Below are 12,540 nucleotides of genomic sequence, written 5' to 3' on the forward strand. Positions count from 1 at the left end.
TCTTTCCAGCCCCCAAAGCTAATGTATTCATTCAAGTGCAATGTGATTTGGATTATCATGTGATATCTATTATCTTCCTACCTTTTCTCATACTTAAGTATAGTGCTACCTGCCCTTCCCACCATTAACCCTAATGTTTTGAATTAAATTTCTCATGTTATATTTGAGTGAATATAATATTCTTTTACTTGTTTCAGTCATTTGACTGTGGCCATGCAGGAGCACCGCCTTTAGTCGAGCAAATCGACCCCATGACTTATTCTTTGTAAGCCTAGTACTTATTCTATCAGTCTCTTTTGTTGAACCGCTAAGTTACTGGGATGTAAACACACCAGCATCGGTTGTCAAGCAATGTTGGGGGGACAAACACAGACACACAAACATATACATAAACATATATATAAATACGACAGGCTTCTTTCAGTCTCCGCCTACCAAATCCACTCACAAGGCTTTGGTTGGTCCGAGGCTATAGTAGAAGACACTTGCTCAAGGTGCCACACAGTGGGACTGAACCCAGAACCATGAGGCTGGTAATCAAGCTACTTACCACACAGCCACATAAAAATATTATTGATATTAAGTCAGATCAAATCATATATACATGTCAGAGCACATGGTTTAGTGGTTAGGGCGTTGCATTTACAATCTAGCAATCATGACTTCAATTTCTAAGCCAGGTGGTGCATTGTGTTCTTGAGCAAAACACTTCATCTCATGTTGCTCTACAATCACTTGAACACCTGGTACACAGTGCACCTATTCAGACAATGTCAATTTGGTGGAGCGAGTGCGCTAATATATGGCACATGCATTTAATCACTATAAACAAACCATTTGGGTGGGTCATTCAGCAAAGCTGGATACTCATATATCATCTTCAATAAGAAAGTCCATCATAGATACACACACACATGATGGACTTCTTTCAGTTTCTGTCTACAAAATCTACTTGCAAGGCTTTAGTTGTCCTGGGATTAGAATAGAGGACATTTGTCCAAGGTGCCACACATTAGGACTGAAGTTAAAATCATGTTATTATTTATTTATGTGCCCTTTTCAAACCTAGCCAGGCTCATGGGCCCGGTTTCTGTGGTGTATGTGTCTCCCCCAGCTGGACGCCAGTCCATCGCAGTGTTACTCAAGAAACAGGAAGAGGGAGTGGAGAAAGTTGGGGTGAAAGAGTACAACAGGGGTCACCACCACCCCTGCTGGAGCCTCGTGGAACTTTAGGTGTTTTCACTCAATAAACACACACAACGCCCGGTCTGGGAATCAAAACCGCAATCCTCCGACAGCGAGTCTGCTGCCCTAACCACTGGGCCATTGTGCCTCTACTAAAATCATGTGGTTAAGAAATAAACATTTGGAATCTGATAAATAAATGTGTCTATTATTCCTCATGAGAATAACAAGTAAGCAGTTTTATTTATCTGACCCCAACTTGCACAAAGTGTTAGATACGAAGTACTTCTGAAAAGCTGAAACGTTTTTCTTTTGGTCTATACTCTTTGATAATTGTGTGAATGTGTTGTATGGGAGAAAGTCATGTTTTTATAGGAACCTTCCTATGTGGCTAAATAGACTTTTCAATTCATTGTATAAACCCTTTTTGTTATTGATTTCTGTTGAAATTCACTGCCTTCATTTCAATCAATGTTTAGAATAATAAGGAATTTACTGAAAGTAACCATCATTATTAACCTGATGTTTGGAATGTATATTAAGAAATTTTGATAGAATGTTTTAATTTGAATAATTTTAAATCACACTCACACACACTCAATCATGTATGTGTATATGTATATATATATATATATATATAGATAGATAGATAGATAGATAGAAAAATTTATATATATTAGGATAAGATCGTTATTTAAATATCGAACTTATCAAGTGGCCAGCATGGGAATAAAAACCTTCAAAGGTAATAATTATTATTAAAATTATAATTTAGGGTATCTAAGAGATACCACCATGCTGGAAACAGCAGCCAAAACTTGACTCTAAAAGCACATTAAATGTTCATACAGCACCACTCCTGGTGCTGTATGAATATTTAATGTCGTTTTAGAGTCAAGTTTTAGCGGCTATTTCAAGCATGGTGGTATCTCTTAGATATCCTAAATTATAATTTATATATATATATTTGCACACACACACACACTTAGGCCACATGTGTCAAACCTGACACTGGAGGTTGTCACAAACCTTTGGCATGCCAGATCGTGTCAAACTGTGTAACACATACCAGCATGAAAAATGGACATTAAATGAGGGTGATGATTATGTATATATATATGTATGTGTGTATGTATTCGTGTATTTGTGTATGTGTATACATGTACGCATACATGTATTTATGTCCACATCTGTGTTTGTTTCGTTGGTTAATAATGTATTTAATTTTATAATATGTTACACAAATAGTTAACATGAATCACTTAAAACAAAAACCTATTTGTGAGATAAATTTTAAAAACTCAAGAGGTAATGAAGAGGACGAATCTGAAACAAAACTTCTAAGCTCTATGTATAGAAAATTTCAGAAAGTGAAATAAACTATTTTGGTGATGAAGAGAAGTCTAACATTCCGGGCCGAACCATTCACCAGAGAGAGAGAGAGAGAGAGAGAGAGAGAGAGAGAGAGAAGTATTGTAGTTCTTCTGCATGTGATTTGACTTTGTAGTAACTCTAATGGTTTGTTCCATCAATATTGATTTTTTTTTTTCTGTATAAGAAAAAAAGGTGTCTTGGAGATGTTCAGTAATCAATCTTAGCTTCCTTTATTTTATTTTTGTCTGTTTTTTTTTCTATTTTATAGGCAAAAGTAAAACTAAAACGAATTAATCTGGGCATGTCCCAGGAAAAGGTGAGTAAACATAGCTACACTGAGTAACTTTTGTGTATGCACACATACACACAAACACACACACAAAGACACACACACACACACACACACAAACATACGCACACACACACGTGCACACACACACGAAATGTGGCCTGTTATTGTTGTTGTTGTTGTCATTGTTGTTTAGTACCAGATTAATGTTTATCAAATCTTGAGTCAAAGACATTTCATCTGTTTCCTCTCTCGCCTCTCCCACTTTTTCTTTATTGACATAGTATGCCTAAGAATACATTATCCAATATTTCTTTTTCTTTTTTCTTTTGAGATGGTACTGTGTGACTCGAGAGTGATTTAGCTGCTACTTCTACCTGGTCAATTATTGACTCTGCTTGTTAGCATTGTACCATTGTGAATCTATTGAAGACTTCATTCTTCATATAATATGGTTAGGGTTTAATCAAGCCGGGCAGAGTTTATCCTACTTCAATCAATTTCATCCCCGGGAAGATTTAAGGTTAGCAGAGTAATATAGCAGGATACATAATAATAATAATAATGGTCACCTAGTAATACATATTTATGGCTAGAATCTTCTTTGTTATATAGACATGCTGACTCCAGTCAAACCATCTAACCCATGCCAGCATTGAAAACAGATGCTAATGACTAAGTAGATGAGATCACCATTATCATCATCATCACTGTTTTCATATCTGCTTTCCATGCCTGAATGGGTTGGATGGGTTATTATAGTTGAGTTCATTTCTTCTTATTTGGACTTAGTGAAGGTGCATGGCTCAATGGTTAGAGCATCGAGCTTACGATCATGAGGTTGTGAGCTCGAATCCCGGACCGGGCTGCATGTTGTGTTCTTGAGCAAGACACTTTATTTCACGTTGCTCCAGTTCACTCAGCTGTAGAAATGAGTTGCGACATTACAGGTGCCAAGATGTATCGGCCCTTACCTTTCCCTTGGAAAATATCAATGGCATGGAGAAGGGAGGCTGGTATGCATGGGTGACTGCTGGTCTTCCATAAACAACCTTGCCCGGTGCAATCCCATGGTGCAATCCCATGGTCTGTGTCGTGACCGAAGGGGGTCTCAGAACTTAGTGCCATCTTAGTTGAGTCAGAGGACCATGTTTTACTCATACATTCTATTTTTTAGCATGGTTTCTATTACTTGATGCTCTTCTTAACAGCAACTATTGTACAGAGTATAATTACTTATTTAAGCCTTTTGTTCTCTATAGAGCATAGGCTTTTGATAACTTTTCTCTAATATTCTTGCCTCTGAGATGCCTTTTCTGCTTCTCTTCTCTTGAATGCCTGCATTTTCAGCTCTGCCTTTCAGATTTTGCTGCATATTTTTGCCTGAGAGAAGGCCTTCCTCTCTTGGGTCTTGTTGGTTTTGAACTGACATCAATGCTTCTATAACCCTGTTTTTTTCAAGGTCGACTGTAAGCTCTACACAAACCTGTTTTTACCTCTGGGAACAGATGGTTCATATTAGTCTAGTCTCTATCCTTTGACCTGTCCAGCATATGAGGCCCTTACCAGGACCTTACATTTTGCTTCCATAGCTCTCAGGGTCATTGACACACACAAGCTACCACACTACATGAAGAACTGAACCTTGTAGTGAATCATACAGGACATACTGAGTATATTATTATAGCACCAGCACTAGAGAGGTTGTCATGTTCTCAGCCAAACCAAAGTGTCCTCTCATCCTTACATAGTCTCAAATCATTTGCCTTCTGCTTTACTGAGTGTACAGGGTTTCCCCAAAAGGATAAAGAGTCCCCTCGAATCTACAATGAATCAGGTTATTCAGAGCAGTATAACAGAGAATATGAATAGTTAGCCTTAAACCACCACATTTACAGGCTTGTGCGACAGCACTTACTGGTTGTAGTGCAAGGGAAAGGGTTATTACTGAGTATTCCATTAACTTGCATTGCTGGGCAAAAGGAAATCCTAATCACTTGAGTATTTCCTACTTGAGAAAGTCCTGATAGTGCTCCACTGACTGGATTAATACAATCATAACGTTAATCAACATGTTGAATCATCATGATGTTACGTAGAAGGTGCTAGAGTTTAGGTTATCTTTCTTCCTTCCAGAATATCTATAATATATAAGGTGGCGAGCTGGCAGAAACGTAAGCAGGCCAGGCAAAATGCTTAGCGGTATTTCATCTGTCTTTATGTTCTGTGTTCAAATTCCACTGAGGTTGACTTTGCCTTTCATCCTTTTGGGGTCGATAAATTAAGTACCAGTTGCATACTGGGGTCAATCTAATTGACTTAATCCATTTGTCTGTCCTTGATTGTCCCCTCTGTGTGTAGTCCCTTGTGGGCAGTAAAGAAATAAGAATATCTATAATATATATTACCATTCAAATACTGAGATTCATTTAATTGACTATCTCTTTCTCAAAATATGTGGCCACGTGCGTATGTTATATATTTTTATTATCTGAGCCATACTTAGGGCAGCAAGCCTGCGGAATCATTAGAACTTCCAAGAAAATGCTAAGTGGCATTTCTCTCAATTTTATGTTCTGTGTTCAAATTCTTATTTCTTTATTGCCCACAAGGAGCTAAACATAGAGGGGACAAACAAAGACAGACATAGGTATTAAGCCGATTACATCGATCCCAGTGTGTAACTGGTACTTAATTTATCGACTCTGAAAAGATGAAAGGTAAAGTCGACCTCAGTGGAATTTGAACTCAGAACGTAACAACAGACAAAATATCACTAAACATTTAGCCCGGTGTGCTAACGTTTCTACCAGCTCGCCACCTTAATGTTCAAATTCTGTGTTCAAATTCTGCTAAGCTTTACTTTGCCTTTCATCCTTTTGTGCGTAGTAAAATACGAAGTGGTCAAGCACTGGAATTAATGTAATCAATTAGGACCCTTCCCCTAAATTTGAGGCCCCATGTCGATGGTAGAAAGCATTATCAGAACCATGGTTCAAACCCTACTGCGATTGACTCTCCCAGCCTGTCCAGATGATGATGATGTAAATTTTATGTCAATGTTATCATAAAGCATTGTTATATGACTCAGGGTTGTTATTTGTGAATTGGTGTAATGATCCCAAAAGTAATTCAATATATAATAAACTATTAAAAAAAAATTTTTTTTCTTTTTCATAAATATAGCAATGTTTTTGCTTATGTAATTGTGAATTACTGATTCATGAACATTCATTGTTTGTTAGTTTATATATATCCAGCTATATAGTAACCTGTCTGTATTTTCCATTCACTGAAGTAGTCGCTTTTTGTCATGCTATTTGTGATGTTTTATCTTTCGATTGTTCTTACTTTCTTTCTTTTTATGTCACATCATGGGTGTACTCCATATGTACTGAGATTCTACTTTACGCCTTTTATTTCTTTATTTTCACTCAGCGCAGTTTTATGTGTTTTGTTCTTTTCTATATACTAACAAAGTACTAGGTCTGTGATTGTATTTCTTTCTTTGCTTTTTATTTTGTCATTTTATTCATGATAAATTCGCTTGTCATGATTCATTATATTCAACTTTTAACTGAAAGTTTTTTTTAATGTAATTCTTTTTCTAAACAGAAAGTTTGTGCAATGATTTTTGTTTCTCTCCCCAAGTAAACTTTTAGAGTGATCATCAATGTGACTGTTATTGCTTGTATTGGTCACCTCTGATTAATCCAAGCCCAATCTCAAAGCATTTCTTCATATGACCATTCTGTATTTTTCCCCAGGTATAGAGTACTCAGAGCTCTCATATATCCAATACATCTCTACAAAAATAACACTAATTCAAGAGAGATATTTGGTTGCTATTTCTAGCAGGATTAGGCATCCTGATTGCATAGAAGCTCCTTCATTATTAGATTTTGGAAAATAGAAAGTTTATTCATTCTGCATCTTTTAAATTGAGAAACATCTCTCCTATGAATTCTCAAATTTTTATTTGAAATGTGCAAAATATCTTTAACCCTTTTAATATCAATCTACTCACAAACTGTATCTGGATATATGACACAAAACTTTGACATTTTAATATATTCATGTTCTACATTAAAATTTTCCACCATAATTTTATGTAAGTAATGTTCTGAAAAGCAGCTTATAATAATATAATAATAATAATAATAATAATGATCGTTTCTACTATAGGCACAAGGCCTGGATTTTGTGGGGAGGGGGACAGTCGATCACATCGACTCAGTACTCAGCTGGTACTTTATTTATCGACCCTGAAAGGATGAAAGGCAAAATCAACCTTGGTAGAATTTGAACCCAGAACATAGCGGCAAATGAAATACTGCTAAGCATTTCGCCTGGTGTGCTAACGATTCTGCCAATGATAATAATAAAAAGCATGGTTTCAAATTTTGGCACAAGGCCAGGAGTTTCAGGACAGGGACTAGTCAATCACATTGACCCCAGCGTTCAACTAGTACTTATTGTGTCAACCCCGAAAGTCAATCTCAGCAGAATTTGAACTCAGAACATAATGCTGGAAAAAAATGCTTCAAAGCATTTTGTCCAGCATGCTAATGATTCTGCCAGTTCATTTTGCATTTTGGTGGGGGATAGTCGATTACATCAGCCCCAATAGTTTGATGGGTGCTTTAGTTTTATTGACCCTGAAAGGATGAATAGCAAAGTTGGCCTCAGTGGTATTTCAACTCAGACAGTAAAGGGCTTGAAGAAATGTCACTAAGCATTACTAGTCTGCTATCTTGCTGCCATAGTAATAATTCTTTACATTCTCAGTACAAAACCTGAAATTTTGGTAGAGTTCTTGAAACCTGAATGAAGAACGTTACCATAGTCCTCTGATTGTTGACAGCTGACATTTTGTTACATTCTCAAGCGAAGCTGCTGTGTTAAACATAATAAATTATAATAATTTCTTTTGTCACATGAGTGTCCAGTGATAGGGCATTACAAGGACAGGTGATAATTTGAAGGCAGCGAGCTGGCAGAATCATTAGCACGCTGGGCGAAATGCGTAGCCGTATTTCGTCTGCCGTTACGTTCTGAGTTCAAATTCCGCCGAGGTCGACTTTGCCTTTCATCCTTTCGGGGTCGTTAAATTAAGTACCAGTTACGCGCTGGGGTCGATATAATCGACTTAATCCGTTTGTCTGTCCTTGCTTGTCTTCTCTGTGTTTAGCCCCTTGTGGGTAGTAAAGAAAGAAGGTAATAATTTGTGTGAAGGTTTACATAAAAACTGTGCCCCAAAATATTGTCTTAGCAGCAGCAGAGGGATATGAACCCATGCTTCCAAAAAGGCTAGTGTCTTGTTACAAGGGGAAAAAAAGAAACAAGAAGGGAAAATATCTAAAAGCATGCAGTAAGAAGTCACCTTTGTATTCTGCCATCCATTGCTATAGCACTTCTCTCACACAACTCCTATTCCACAGGATTACCATACAGTAATATAATATGACTAGCATGGCAAATAGTGGACCAGAAGAATCCAGGAAATCTAATAATGGTCTGTGTAACACAAATTGTTTGCAAAATAGTAATAAATTATTTCTGAGATCGATCCTAATCACCATTTGACCCTCTAAGACATATAACAAATCCACAACTCATATTTTACACGGTTACCACCCAATTATATGACACAACCTACACAACAATTCCTCTCTACAATCACTGTCTGACATTAAAACATCGCATTAGTAAAATTGAAACACCACCTAACAACATAATACCACCTACACAGCGCATACTCTACACAATGCTTGTCTGACTCTAAAACATTACACAAATGAAATGAAAACACCACCTAACAAAATAATGCTTTCAAATCTTGGCACAAGGCCAGCAATTTCAGGGTAGGGGATAAGGTCAATCACATCAACCCCAGTGACCAACAGATACTTAATTTATCAACCCTAAAAGGTAAATTTGATCTCAGTGTAATTTGAACTTGAGAAAGACTGAGACCTCTGGGGATAAGCTGTGACTGTGAAGACCCGACAAATAACATGAGTTCATGGCTGTTTCCTGCTCCAGCTTCACATAGCAGCCCCAGCCCATCCAAAGTACCTTGGATCGCAGGACAGCCTGTTGTGCTTACTTTGGATCGTAGGGTGACCTTCTGTGTTTGAGGAGACCTATTGAGTCAAGTACATCAACATCAAAATAAAAATCAAATGGAAATTGTAGTTGTGATACCCGTGTGGGTGGCACATAAAAAGCACCATCCGAACATGGCGATGCCAGCACCGCCTTGACTGGCTTCCGTGCTGGTGGCATGTAAAAAGCACCAACCAATTGTGACTGCTGCCAGCCTCCCCTGGCCCCTGTGCTGGTGGCATGTAAAAAGCACCCACTACACTCATGGAGTTGTTGGCATTAGAAAGGGCATCCAGCTGTAGAAACACTGCCAGATCAGACTGGAACCTGGTGCAGCCTCCTGGCTTCTTAGACCCCAGTCAAACCGTCCAACCCATGCTAGCATGGAAAACGGATGTTAAGCAATGATGATAATGATGATGATGAATGGAAAGATGAACAAAATTCTGCTAAGCATTTAGCCCGGCATACTAACAATTGTGCCAGCTTGCCACCTTCCACTTAACAAAATAATACAATACATACAATGCAGACCCAACACTAACCATTGTCTAATGCTTAAAGACAACAGAAATAAAAATACCACCGAATGAAATCCACACAGTACATATTTCTTGTTTTTATGCCCTTTTGGTCCTTTCTTTTCCTTGAAGTTTTCCTCATGAATTTTGTGGACCATCTTTTGAAGAAAAGTGGTGGCATGTAGCTTTTTATTATAAATGCAAAACAACACCACAGAGGAATCGGCATAAGCTTAAGTAATAAACTGCGATAAGCGAACTGTGATATGGTGAAGGATTATTGTATCTACCTTCATATGAATGTTTATTTGTGGTTTACCTGTTGTTAGAATTAAATTTGTATTTGCTGACATGTAAGATGGCCTCTTACATAAAACATATTGCTATTTTTACAAGTGCATTTCATAGAGAAAAGGAAAAACAAACTTAGTATATTTCTACATTCGCATGTTAGTTTCAGATTTTGGTACATGGCCAGCAATTTTGGGGGAGAGACTAAATCGATTAAATGAACTTCAAGTGTTCAACTGGGACGTATTTTATTGACCCCGAGAAGATGAAAGGAAAAGTCAACCTCGGTGGAATTTGAACATAGAACATAGACAGACGAAATGCTGCTAAGCATCTTGCCTGGTGTGCTAACAATTCTGCCAGCTCACTGCCCTTTTCTTCATACACGTAGTGAGAGATATTTTGAAGAGGTCTTGTTGAGGAAAATGCATGATTCTGTGCATGTAAATATAATACTGTAACAGTATGGTGGAATAAAATATGAAGCCTTAAATTTATCATAAATAAACTACATTATGCAAGTACCGTATTTTGATTTTATACTTCAGATAAACTGTACAATTGTTTAGGTTGAGACAACTCATACAGGATGTAAAACTCAAATTTCTGGCTTTTATTGCACTTGGCCAATGAGTGATGCCCCATCATTGTGGTTTTGCTGTCATTCATGCATTACAAAATGTAAATGGGTGAATTAAAGTTTAACTTAACTTCCTTCTTTTTCCAGAAAATTTTCCTTTAGCTAACCAAAAAATGTTTCTTAAAGGTAATACAGTCATTAAAGAGAGATATGAAGTATGGTTTTTGTCTACTGGGGGATGGAAGTATAATGGGATGATGTGACCTCTCTACATAGTTGCTGATGTACGTAAGCAAATTTTCATATGTTTGTGCTAACAGGCTGCCATAATTTAGCTGGTTTTCAATATCTTATTATAGTATATGGCTGTGAGCTGGTAGAAGCCTTACTGTTCCAGCCAAAGTGCATAGCAGCATTTCTTCTGACTTTACATTCTGAGTTCAGATTCCATGGCACCTTGGACAAGTATCTTCTACTATAGCCTCAGGCTGTCCAAAGCCTTGTGAGTGGATTTGATAGACGGAAACTGAAAGAAGACCATTGTGTGTGTGTGTGTATGTATATATATATAATATATATATATATACACATATAAATACACATACACACACACACGGAAAGCAGATGTTAAACGATGATGAGAATGATATATATATATCATCCTCATCATCGTTTTCGAACCTGAGTTCTAATTCCAAAGGTATTTTTCCAATGATATTATTATTATTATTATTATTATTATTCAGGTTACTGCTTGGAATCGAACACAGAATCTTGGGGTTAGTAGCCTGTGCTCTTAACCACTACACCACATGAGTTCGATTCCAAGCAGTAACCTGAATAATAATAATAATAACATGCGAAAAATACCTTAGGAATGAAAACCCAAGTTCAAAATTCCCTCAGGATACCTGATGAAGGCTGGAGAGTACATCAGCTGAAACATTGTGTTAACAACAAACAAGATGAGGACAAATGTCCATCAAATGTAAATAATGAATATATTATTATTATTACTCGCAACTATTGTGCCTGTTGGTCTTGCGCTTATCCAGTTCCCTAGCTTACAACACTCAGTCTCTTATTCATAATAGAACTGCATTATGTGCAGGGCAACTTTTTGATACCTTTAAAAATAGGGAAAGATGAAAGCATGTGAAATTCCAATAGTCTGAAATCCCAAAGTCTGAAACACGTTTGAACTGCTGACTAATCAACCACACCAGAATATAGAAATAAGTTTACAGCCATGTAGATGTATGAAGAGCAAAAAAAAAATTTTCTTTTCCTTTTTTTTTTGTTTCTTTTCTTTCCTTTTGCTTACTTTTTCTTTTCTATTTTCCTCTTTTTTTTCTCTGTTGCTTCCTTCTTTTCTTTCTCATTTTGTTTTTGTTCTTACTAGGTGTGGTCCTGTTTTATGTGAACTAAATTTTCTGGGTGATTGATTTCTCTTGCACTTTGTCTTTTTCTTTTCTATTTTTTTCTTTGTTTGTTTCGTTTGTAAACAAGTAGTTAAACAACTGTGTATTCAAAGAAAGCAGGAGAGTGAGGTAGGGGAGGGAAGAAGAGAGAGAGAGAATGACAGAAACCAGTAGAAACCTTTCTACTGGTTACTGTCCATTATTTCTGAGTTGAGCAATCAAAACCTATGTAGAGATATTTAAAATTTGTATTGAATTATTAAGACAAATGATCAGTTGGTGGTGGTGGCCTTGGTGGTAGTGGCAATAGTTGTGGTGGTTGTTTAGCCCCAGGTCAGTCATGATCAACCAGACCCATGATCAAAAGGAATTCTGGCTGTTGCCAAGCTGTCTTATATAGTGGAAACTGCAACTGTCTAATTTGTCTTTGAAATAAAACAAACAAAAAAATATGGTGTGTGTAATTTTAGGTCCAGTATTATTACTCTTAATCCAAAGATAGAGGTTATTGGTTCAAATGCAGATTTAGAACTATGTAATATCCAAGAATAAGACATCTGGTATTGACCAATAATCACATTACTTAAGCATATGTAATATAATATTTGATAAAATATAAACTCCAAATATGAGTTTAATCATCAATTATTAAACACATCTTTCTTAAGAAAAAAATTTTAAATGTAAAATTACTAAAGGAAATAGAAAATGAAATCAAGAGAAAACCCTCCCCAAATTCAATAAACCAAAACCTTACCAATATAAGGAACC

At 36.8% G+C, this 12,540-nt stretch overlaps 1 protein-coding gene across 4 annotated transcripts in view; it reads left to right on the top strand.

Annotated features, from left to right (window-relative positions):
* LOC115219642 (BTB/POZ domain-containing protein 17) overlaps positions 1-12,540 on the top strand; it is a 194,197-nt gene that overhangs the window by 115,360 nt on the left and 66,297 nt on the right. For 3 of the 4 annotated variants that reach the window (XM_029789804.2, XM_036509609.1, XM_036509611.1), the window contains exon 2: positions 2,828-2,875. The exons of the other annotated variant lie outside the window; for it this stretch is intronic. In XM_029789804.2, coding sequence (XP_029645664.1) covers positions 2,828-2,875 — 48 coding nt within the window. The remainder of the gene's footprint in view (positions 1-2,827; positions 2,876-12,540) is intronic. 4 annotated transcript variants of the gene reach the window in all.

This window comes from Octopus sinensis, linkage group LG15 (genome assembly GCF_006345805.1).
Source record: "Octopus sinensis linkage group LG15, ASM634580v1, whole genome shotgun sequence".
In the NCBI taxonomy this organism is placed as follows: Eukaryota; Metazoa; Mollusca; class Cephalopoda; order Octopoda; family Octopodidae; genus Octopus; species Octopus sinensis.